The 11,934-nt window shown below is 35.7% G+C and overlaps 1 protein-coding gene across 1 annotated transcript; it reads right to left on the bottom strand.

Annotated features, from left to right (window-relative positions):
- Window positions 1-313: 313 nt before the first annotated feature.
- rhno1 (RAD9-HUS1-RAD1 interacting nuclear orphan 1) lies at window positions 314-11,860 on the bottom strand. The gene is made up of 3 exons (XM_039769522.1): window positions 11,644-11,860; window positions 5,934-6,122; window positions 314-2,128 (listed from the first exon to the last, which is right to left on the bottom strand). The coding sequence occupies exons 2-3, from the start codon at window positions 6,102-6,104 to the stop codon at window positions 1,421-1,423; spliced, it is 879 nt and encodes a 292-aa protein (XP_039625456.1). The 5' UTR covers window positions 6,105-6,122; window positions 11,644-11,860; the 3' UTR covers window positions 314-1,420.
- Window positions 11,861-11,934: the final 74 nt, after the last annotated feature.

Here is an 11,934-nt window from a genome sequence, read left to right on the forward strand (position 1 = left end):
TGTGAAACAGAAAACATTTGGAGCCACCATGACTCTTTCTAGAGTTGGCTGTCCAAGCAAACAGAGTAAGTGTGTGAGAAGGTACCCTGGTCAGGGAGGTGACTAAAAACCTAATGGTCCCTCTAACAGAACTTCAAAAGTCCTCTACTCAGATGGGAGACTCTGTCAGGATGCTCATCTCAGCAGTGCCCTATCAATCAGGCTTTTATGGTAAAGTGGCAAAGCCCCACTTGAGGCATTTACAGTAGTAGCTATAATATCTAAGTGGCTCTCTCCTTTGTTAATTAAAGGGAATGCACAAAAGACTTATAAATTCATAGCATCCCATATGGTTTGTTTTTAATTAAACATTGTTATCATCATATCATACATAAATCCAGTGTTTTAGTTAATAATATAAAGTTAAAACTGAATATAATCTGTCTTAAGTTCTCTTGGATAAAATGTGTCTTATAGCCAGAAATAGGCAGAAATACATGTTAAAAACTAAATTTCATTGAGACTCATTGACAAACTAGAGATACCTTAAAGTGCAGCTGTACTTAAGGCCAATATATACTGTAGAGCATGATCTGAAAGAACTGAGATTCAAAAATGTATAAGCCTTAACCCATTACATTTTCATTAGCTGTTTCTAAATGTGAAGCACTGTCCAAACAGAGCTAACTTATTTCTTCTGCCTCCATCTTTTAAATAATGGACAGGCTTTTATTCGATTACCTCAGACAGAAATAAATTCTAGAAATAATGTTTTATTCGCTCTAGGATTTGTTTTACAGCAACACGGCACACAATGTCATGGCTGGACCACTGAACATTAAGTAATGTCTAATCTGCTGTCTAAAAAAATGAAAGTTAAAGTTGAAGTTCCAAATTCTAAAGCCAAAAAGACTTGATTGTATGAAAATGTTAACAAAAAAAAAAAGAATCTGAGCAATGTGAGTGTATTGAACAGGAATGTAACATGAATGACAACATCGAATCCTAAACTAGAAAAGGAATTAAAAAGAAAAATACATCATTATACTGTCTTATTGACAGCATATAATTCAAACAATGCTGAATTTTTACATACAAAACAGAAAAATGCATACAGGAAACAGCTTCCCAGTACGAGTCAACAAACACATAAATCATTGCATTGCGTTTAATTTGTAGGCAACTTCAAAGTGAATGAATGTGAGAAAGTATTTCAAGCAGTAGAGCACAGGCCTCCTCAATACCTGAATATAAGTATGCATTTTAATTTATACAATATTCCAGGAAAAACAAGGCCCTTGTATCTTGAAACCTAACCTCTAATACATTTGATCATTTTATTCCAGAAAAGTTAATTTTTTGACTGCAATCTCAGCTGATTTGTGCAAGTAATAAGTTAAAAAAAATGATATATGATATAGATTGTGGAAAAGCTTTTACATTATTTCACATCAGCGTTCACTAATATTTCACTTCTGCTCAGCTTCCCTCTGTCTTTCAGATATTTCATCACCGTCTTCCTCCTCCGCCAGGTCACCTTTAATCCATATTCTTTTTCAGGAGTATCTTGAACTAAGATGTCATTGTTGTGCACTGCACATGGTGTTTGGGTTATATAATTCAAAAATCTTAAATCCACAACAGGAGAATGTTTGTGATGCTCCTCAACGGATGAACACAGATTTGCAACTGGAGTATAGACAGTTGGGGGAGTATATGCATCATCCGTACTAAGGTCTCCAAATCTTGTCGAGTTTTCTGGCTCCCTCAATTGTCCGTCATCGTTTATTGTATACTTTTTAGCCTCATTTGGTGCCAGTTTCTTAGCTTCTTGGCCACCTTTCTGAAACACAGAAGTGTTTTTGGACCGAGATAGAAAACTCTCATCCTCAGTTACCTTACATGTAAGCAAAGCCTTATTTCGTAGGATGGGTTCACCAGCTCTTGGGACACACTTTTGATGTTGTAGGACTTCAGAGACCTCATTAAAACTCAATGCTGGGAACTTACAAACACTTGATTTCTTTGTCTTGGAAATCCTGCTGATACTAAAAGAGGTTCCATAACTTGAAGTGCTTTCTGTATGATACCTTTTCTGTCTTCGAGGTGGAAACTGCAACTGCTCTCCTGATTCAAACTGAGATTTAACCTGATTTAAAATAATAAAAAAAAAGCTTTGTTTTAGTTTGTCCATCATAGATTACATTTTTTAAGCATTGCATTTTGTGTTTTGACAGTTTACTCTTGCTGGTACTTTTCTTTCTTCTCTTCCATTATCTATAGGCTTTTATCACATGTATTACATTGACAGCAATCTTTCATCTCAACTGGCTTAAGTTGGTACAAAAGTATGAACTTTACTGAATGCTTTTTTTTCTTAAAAAAAAAAAACCATGCAAGACTAATGTCACTAATTATTTCACAGTATGCCAGCCAACTATGTTTAAAAAATTATTTTAAAAGACAGTTGTTTCAGAAGTTAAATAATGGTAGTACCATACAATTTTCTGATTTTTTTGGTTGGAGGTGTGAAATAGAAAAATACAGATACCGAAGTATGAGATTGGAAAATAGGAATTAATGATCAGAACTGAAGTGCGTGCTAAGCAAAATGTACATTCTAATTAGTCAATCAATCTGTGTATGTAACAAAAGTCACACAGGCCTTGTTTTGCCTATAAGTGCAAGTGCAACTTCCTGTTTTCCTAACAGAAAAAAAAAAACCACAAGTGACCAACTGATGAACTTTAAAAATGTTGATCCAAGCAAATTGTTGTAAAGATGTAATGTCTCAAAATTCTTGTGCAACTAAAGTCATAAGACAAAGCTTTGCCCTATAAAAGATTTAGGACACCGACTTCTTGGGGCAGATGAAGGGCAGGTGTCCTAGGACTATGCTTCTCTGTCATTCTTACCTTTGCCTGGTGTGTATTAATAAAAGATTTTTTACTAACTTTAATTATATCTCTCTGTCTTCAGTCACAAGAAACAACACTAGAGAAAAAGTGTCCACAGAGGACAGGTAAGTGACTCACTCAGGGTCTTACAGAAAAACAATGATGAGAAGTGTGTATGCAAATTTGTGGTTTCCACTTCTTAATGCAAAAGTCATACTGCCCAACTACGTAATATGGAGCAATGCATTAATTTTGTTAATTTCAGTAGAACACCTCTGAAGAAAGTTCAAATAAGCAGAAATAATGGCTCATAAAGGACAGTCGTATAAAGATTTTGCTGGGCTGCATAGCTACTAAAGATTTCTCATCACCAGTTCTACTAAATAGTCAAACTATTTTCCTAAAAAAATATGGCTGCTGCCACAAGAGTTCTTAGTTTGAATCCATCCTGTGCACTATCCATGTGCAGATGACATATTCTCTGCTGGTGTAACTGAGTCCCGCAATCCATGAAGGACAAAAACATACTTTCCCAAATCACAAAGACATACAGTGTCTATAAAAAGTATTTAACCCCTTGGAACTTTTCATTTGTCATTGTTACACAACATTGAGTCATGGTGGAATTAATTTGGGTTTTTGACACTGGTCAACAGTAAAAGACTCTTTAATGTCAAAGTAAAAAACAGATGTCAGCAAAGTGGTTTAAATTAATTACAAAAATAAAACAAAATTTTACAGTAGTATTCACCCGCTTTAATGTGACACATCTAAGTCATAACTGGTAAAGTCAGTTGGTTTTAGAAGTCACATAATTAGTTCAATGGAGAGCATATGGTTGTAATAATGGAATTTCAATTGATTGTAGTCTAAATGCACATTAACCGGAAGGTCCAGCTTGTTGCGAGTCAGTATTGTGGTCTAATCTACACAATGAAGACAAAAAAACCTCTATAAGCAGCTCCATGAATATGAGATTCAAAAGAACAAGTCAGTGGAAAGATACAAGAACATATTCAAGCGACCCATTAAAGTCCCATTAAATCAATTGATAAGAAATGGAAAGAGTATGGCACAGCTGCAAATCTGCCAAGAGAAGGCGTTCCACAAAACCGGAGTGATCGTGAAAGGAAAAAAAAAAAGTTTTAGAGGCTACCAGGAGACCTATGGTAACTCTGAGAAAGTTAAAAGCTATATAGTGTATGAGATTGGAGACATTCTGTATACAACTGTTGCCCACGTGCCTCACCAGTCACAGCTTTATGAGAGCGTGTTCAAGAGAAAGCCACTTTATTAGATAAATAAATCATGTGACACCTCAGAAGGTACATGGGAGATTCTGAAAGAAGGTTGGACATCAAACTAAACATCATCTTTGAACACTACACATTTTCAGAAAAATATGCCCCATCTATGGTAGTGGCAGCATCATTCTTTGGGGATGCTTCTCTGCAGCAGGGCTCTGGAAGGCATGTGATGGTAGAGGGTAAACTGAATACAACAAAATACAGGGAGATCCTGGAGGAAAACCTGATGCAGTCTGCAAAAAACCTGCAGCTTTGGAGATTTGTTTTTCAGCAAGGCAAAGACCCCAAGCAAAACCTACACAGAAATGGCTTAAAAATTATAATATATATAATATATAATATATATAAAATATAACAAAAAAACCCCATGAAATCCACTGCAATTCAATGTTGTATAATAATAATTCAAAGAAGTTGAATACTTTTTATAGGCCTTGTACATATTAGGTTAATTGGTGGCTCTAAAGTGACCCCTTGTGGTTGTAGGTATGTGAATTAGTGTACTGCGGATAGCTCCCTGGACTAGTTAATGTGTTTTCGCCAATTCTACAAGGTAGTTTAATGAACAATATACAAAGTTTAGAGGCATGGGTACCCATTACCTTTTACATTTACAAAATATTATATTATATATTTGATTAAATATAATCAAATGTGAGACACCATACTCTATAAATTGTAATCTCTTAAATCTTAGTAAATGGTGCAATTGGGGTATACAATTAAGTTCTCAAGCAAGTGTTTCAAATCATTAACCAAACACTCATGAGGCTCAGCTTAAGATGCTAATTTGAAATGTCAGCACCAGTTAGTCTAATGATACCATATATAATGTGTTATCAGCAGAGTAGTTCCACAAAGATTTACATTTAGAAAGGCTGCTAAAAATTAATTAAGCTCTTGTTCGGTTTCCGAGGCCAATATATGATTTCATTACAACTAAAATGTTATGAAAGGACATATATAACATACTTCAACAGTACTGAAGAATCTGAGAATTAGTGTGCAGTTATGAGCACATAGCTGGATGACATAATTACTGCTGTCAATGTCAGTACAATTCAATAGCTTATTTTGGATGACATTAGAAAATGCTAACAAATGCTTCATCACTTTTGCGACATACTTTTTAAAAATTTTTTTTTTTTTAAAGTATTCTGATACCTATCTACATTATGTAATGTTAACTGGATAGACTAAACTAGCCCTATAACAGTGTATGTTCATGAGGGAGGTCACTGTACTGGTGCACTGTTAATTTGATTCAGCGGGTGTGACAGTGCTGCTTTTATGATCATGTATGATAAGATTCTCAAAGTTGCTCAATTCAATTACCAAATAACCTTAACAATACATTGTCATAGACGTTAAATGAAAACTCAGAGTCAGACAAAAACCCATGTAGACAATTGGAGAACTGAGACAATGCCTGGGTGAGGGATTCAAACCCAGGATGCTGGTTCCATGAGGATACAGTGCTATTTACTACCCTGATCATATATCATTCTTTTTAAAGACATAAGTAGAATTCTCCACTTTTGGAAGTCTTTAAAAATATACCCACAATATAAACGAAGGTTAGGCATGGCCTCCTATTGAAATTCATAAATGCACCTCTTTGTGAAAACAATGATGTTTATTATTATTAAATAACATTTGAAACAGTTTTCTAAAACCAAACGATCCGTTTCAGTGATGCAATAACCATAAGTCAGAAGTAAGTCTTATTCATAAGTAGAAATTGAATTACCCAGCCGAGTGCAGATGAATTTTGGTCAACTGGCAAAGCTGGAACATGTTTAGGGTTAAGTGCTGATTGAACAGGAATGCCACATGTATGTCTATCACCATCTAGTGGACTTTCTAAGAACAGCAGAGATGGCTTTCTTATATTACAGATTCGTTTCTTCCTGCCAGGCATTAGCTGCCATCATATCAGCTGTGAAAAACAAAAAGAAAAATATTAACCACAAGAAGATATAAAGTAGTAGTTCCAATCTAAAAAAAAATCAATAGAAATAAATTTCAGCAGAATGAGGTTGGAAATTAGTAATGGATAGTCCAGGAGAAATCTTTCAGACGGTTAATTCAAATCTTTATCAAACCTCCTTCCTAAATATTGTATTTTATACTTCTGTATTTATCTAGTGAATTAATAAATAACACATACTGTTACTATTTAAAATATATCAACCATTATGTGAGTTCTCAGTGAAATTTCACTATTTAAGAGATGGTATATAAGAGAGGACATTAAAAAAGTCCCAACTGCCCCAATATATTTTTGAAGAAATCCACATTTCATGAATTAGTAGATAAAAAAATTGTTTTTTTGCGCACAACAATCAATATTTCAGCCTTTGGATATAAATAGTGTGATACCGAGTACTTAATTCAAAAGGTCTTAGCCTAAAGCCCCAAGGTTCTATTTTTAATTATACAGTGTTCTTGGCAACTGGTCCCATTTATCTAGGAGTTCCTTAAGAAAATTACAGATTAAAATTCTGTATTATTGTAGGGCTTATTTTAAAGAATCAGCAAACTTCATCCTTACACTAAATATGTATAATTTTGTTTGAATTTACATAAGAAAGAAAAGATTAACTTTCCTTAGTCTCTATGAAAAGGTGCCCTGCAATAATGGAATAATTTTAAAAGCTCTTGTCTAGATTCTCACTAGCAGTGTTACATCTTTTTTCAGAAGTAAAATTTTCACATAATACACCACCCATGGCCATACAAACATATTTCACAATTTAATCTTAACCTTTCTTTACTTGAGCTACCAGTCCCTCTACTTGCCTTTATATTTAGTTCTATATACTATGCGTTCACTGACAAGATTAATTCTCAACAAAATTTACAGTTTTCACAGCTACAATTTCTGGCCCCAAAACACCTATTTTGCTTATCTTTATATTATTTTTCCTTGTAATAAATGACCTCATACGGACTCTGTTCTAATGTCTGTTCAGGTCCGTCTTTAAATATACACACATTAAACCCAGATATCTTCTAATTCAGGGAAAGACTGCTGTATTGTTGTTCTCTACTCATCTACACACTGTACACTGAATCTTTGACACATGATTAGTTTCTTACAAAGCATCTCATTAAAGCTTTACAAAAATCATTTTATTTAAATTTATACTGTAAATATTATTAAATTATATATGGCCACCTTTTTTAGTTATTATTAATCACATTACTCATCTATTAACTTAAACATTTGGTTGTGTTCCTACTGGTTTTTGGGTACAGAATTATTTTGCAATTGATATAAATATCTACAAAATATCCACAACTACCCTGCACAGCACACCTTACAAATAAAATGATGAATGTTTGCATATGCACATATTTGTGACAACTTGGAATTGAGTAAAGATACCTCTTTAAAATGTTGTCACTTTACAATGTATAAAAACACAAAGGGCAGCATGTTACTAAGACAAAGTAAAAAAACAACCAAAGTAAAAAAAAAAAAAAAATATGTGTTTACATTTGTTTCACTTGTTAATCTTTGCATTAAAATAATATCTTATTATGAGATAAATAACATAATACCAAATAAGAATTTACACAATCACTTATATTGGACAAAAATCACCAATTAAGCTAACTGTGCATCTTTTGGATATGGGAGGAGATGGAGATACCAAGAATAAGTGCAAACCCTACACAGGGAGTGGCCATGCTACAATTTGAATACAATCGACTAGTGCTATGAGGCAGCACTGGTACACAATTCTGTATTAATATATTGTATCAAATCTCAAAAAAATAATTAATGCTTGTGCCTCCAGTATTAAACAAATTGAATGACCATGGATTTGCAGTTCATATTGACCTTGCCTGATCAACCAACATCTTCTCCAAATCTTTAATGTTGTCTTTTTTATTTTCAGCATAACACAAGTGCGTCTTCTAATGAAACCCTTCTCAAAATGCTGTCAACATTCACATTTACAATGAATGAATTGTAAATGTACAATGAATCACATTAGCCATAGACTATAAAAAGGACTAAACAACAAGGTATTTTACAGTACATAAGTTAAAATGAGTTTTATTATGCCAGGTGCCTAGTACAACTCTGTCTTTCTAATCTTAAGCAGAGGTCATGTGTGGACTAATCAGGGCCTTGAATATTCTCAGTTGTATTGATAAAGTTGATCCAGCATGATTATTTTACCAATAAATATGGAATTATGCGGTTGAAGACAAAGGCAAAAATTAAGAGAAAGCCATGAAACATTTTTTCATATATGGGAGTTACAGAAATCTGGAAGAAACTACTGATTCAGATTCATAAATTCTGATAATACTATTGATGGGTTTGAAAGCAATAATGTATTTTCACAGAGATAGCAGAGAAAGACAAAAATAACCTTGCAGAAACAGGGCATGTGGAAGAAAATACAAACACAGTGGAAGCTTATATTACCAACAATACCCTGAGTTAGACAACCAGGTCAGGTCATGTTGGGGAGCAATACAGTGTATTGCTGCACCCACCTCATGATGAAACAGCTCAGGATCTCCAACAATGAGGATCCTGAAAGCTGGATCACCCTCAGGGAATTGCATCACATGGCCTTCGTGCCATAACTGACACTCCCTCACAATGCAGGTAATGTGCCTCCTTTGGGACTCTGTGAGCAACCACTCGTTTGATGTAAAGTCAGACCAGCGGTACCCAAGGTTTCTGTGAAAAGACGCAGCACAGCTCACTGGACAGTGTCCATGTCTCAAAACCATATAGCAAAACAGGAGACAGCAGGACTCTAAAGACTTGGATCTTCATCCATTTGCAAAGATATTGGGTGCTCCATACACCCTTTTCCAGTGACCTCATGACCCCCAATGTTCTCCCAATCCACCAAGTCTCCAGAGACATAACTGTCACTGCCGAGGTAAGAAAACCTCTCGACGTGGTTAACACTCTTTCAGCAGACAAACACTGTTGATGGCTGTGCCCAAGAGGTCATTAATGGTCTGGATTTTATATTTTATCCTGGACACTCGTAAGCCCAAACACTCAGATTCCTCAGTCTCTAAAGATCCCCAGTCAGAGCCTCCATTGACTCATTGATCAGTGAAACTCTTCTCCAACAGATACCCCACAGCTGCTGGACCCCACGACTGTGCCCAACACCCAGTCCATGCAAGCACTGAAGCACCTGATGAACCCCAGAAAAATGCAGAGGTTCTGCCTCCACTCCGCACAGCACTCACAGTACCAGTGAACAGGCCAGCCATGATATTCAGTAATTTTGGGGGGGATCCCAAAAAATCTCAGGATGTCCCACAGGGCAGCACAATCAACTGAGTAAAATGTTTTACAAAAATCAACAAAGGCTAAAAATAAACTCTGCCGATATTCACGTTTGCGCTCATTGATAATCCTCAGTGCCAGGATGCAGTGAAGGGTAGACTTCTTATGCATAAAACTAGATTGTTCTAGTCACTGGTAGATGAGCAAGTGATCACAGATCCCATCGAAGATGACCCTATCAAGAACCTTACTCGGCACCAACAGCAGTCTTATCCCCATGTAGTTGCTGCAATCCAGGCAACCACCCTTCCTTTTCCAGATAGGGACGATAAGTCCCATTTTCCAGTAAGTTGTGATGACGCCCATCTCCCAAATGGAAGCAAAGATTGCTTGCAATGCCTGGAGAACAGCCTTACCACCAGCCTGGAGAAGTTCACCCCGGATACCACAGATCCCTGCAACCTTTTCTACCCTCAGCTGGTTCACCACCTTTGCAACCTCAGTGAGACTGGGTGGTTTGCAGCTAATTGGAGTATCAGGCTCAAGAACTGCGGACCCACAGATGTCAAACATCCTGTTCTGAGAATCAGCTTTAAACAGCTGCTCAAAGTAGCCAGCCCAGTGGGTCACAACTGCAGTATCATCCGTAAGGACCATTAGACAGTGCAATTAATAAATCTTATTAGATATCACCTTTAACAGCACGCATCAAATGCACTTTACAGAGGACTACACTTTATTACCATAATCAGTCTGGTAATAAAAATATAAACCATATCAAGATTTCAAAGAAATTTGTAATTTGTTTTATAATGAATATAAAAATAGCTCAAAGACAGTGCAGTGTACTGGATAAGGAAATTGACTTTAAACTTCAAAGCTGACAAGGAAATCCCCAGCACTGACACACTGTGTGACTCTGACCTAATGAATTAATCCACCTATTCTACAACTTATTATGTGCCTTAGGATGGGCACACCACAGGAAGGTGCTATATAAAATAAAGGTTATTTGTCTATAAAGCTTTTCTTTCACAAACAGCAAGAGCAATCACCTTTCTGTCTGTTTTTGTAAAGGTGAGCTCTACAAAATACCACTTAATTTATAAGCAGCCATAGTTTATATTTAGTAAAGACTAAAAGCACTGTATAAATCATCATTGAATGATAGCAAGACATATACCATTGGTAATAGGATGGCATCTGTGGGTACTATGCCATCACTACACCGAAACAGTCTTGCAGGGGACAAAGATACAGTGGTGTTATTGCCTTGCAAATCAAATACCATTACACTTTCACCTGCTTAAAAACAATTAAAAGCACTGGGTTAGTTACTAAAGATAACCTTCCTCTCATCTGACTCTTTACCAGCAGAGCTAAAGAACCTTAATGTACGTATATACAGTACATTCATTGTATTGTCAGTAAAAGGGGCCAAGAACAGCATAATTATAGTATAGTTGTCTTATAACTGGGAAGCCACCAGAACTGGATGCAACCACTTTAAATCAATTTGGTTATAAAAGGATTGACAGATTATACTAAAAAATAAATTTATTGTATGGCATTATGTTATTTGAAAACTTCATGTCTGTTTATTTCCAACCTTAAGAAAGTTTTTCCAGATTTTCATGGAAATGTTTGGCCATAACTACAGCAAAATAAAATATCCGGAATCTAACACATAATTTCTGGAAATCAGTAATCAAAAAAACTCTAATTCCTCTACATTTAAAATGTATTTTTAGAGAAGACTGCGCAGGATACGGATATGGTGCCGTCACAAAAAAATGTCCGAGATGCAACTATATCTCAGTGCTAGGTGATCAGACGATTAGTCGAGAATTATTAGTTTTAAACAGATTACTGCGATACCACTCTCTTCGAATAAATGAAAACAGTCAATATGTTCGGTTCCCTTGACGAACGGGAATGGCGCCATATAAATAAAATGTACTATTACTATTAATTGAAGTAGTCTGTACCTTACCAGCAGATACGAACCACACAGCCTGATAATTATTTTGAACCGTCTCATTTGGGACTTTAACTTTGCCAACAATTTCACTGTAAGATTGAACAAAAAACTTGCAACAGCTATCTAAAAGGGATTTTATTGGTGTTTATCCTAAGTAAAACTGTGCAATCTCAGAAAATCAAGCAAATACAAAATACTTACGACTTAGACATGAATCAAACCCCACAGGCGTCTGTTCTGTCTGTCTGTCTGTCTGTTTCTTTTTTTCCTTTCTTTCTTGCAATTTTACTATTGTAATCAGTACTGTTTACAGAACAGACTTACTATTATATATACTTTTATCATGCATATAATTGCCGGTTCTTTGCGAGACAAAGCAAAGCCACAGGTTTAAACCCCGCCCATGAACGGATTCTCTGTAATGATTGGCGTTATCAAAGTCTGTGTAACACTCTATTGGCGAGAAGAAAGACAAGAACCGGAAGAAGCTGT

Source organism: Polypterus senegalus, chromosome 11 (genome assembly GCF_016835505.1).
Source record: "Polypterus senegalus isolate Bchr_013 chromosome 11, ASM1683550v1, whole genome shotgun sequence".
Taxonomy (NCBI): Eukaryota; Metazoa; Chordata; class Cladistia; order Polypteriformes; family Polypteridae; genus Polypterus; species Polypterus senegalus.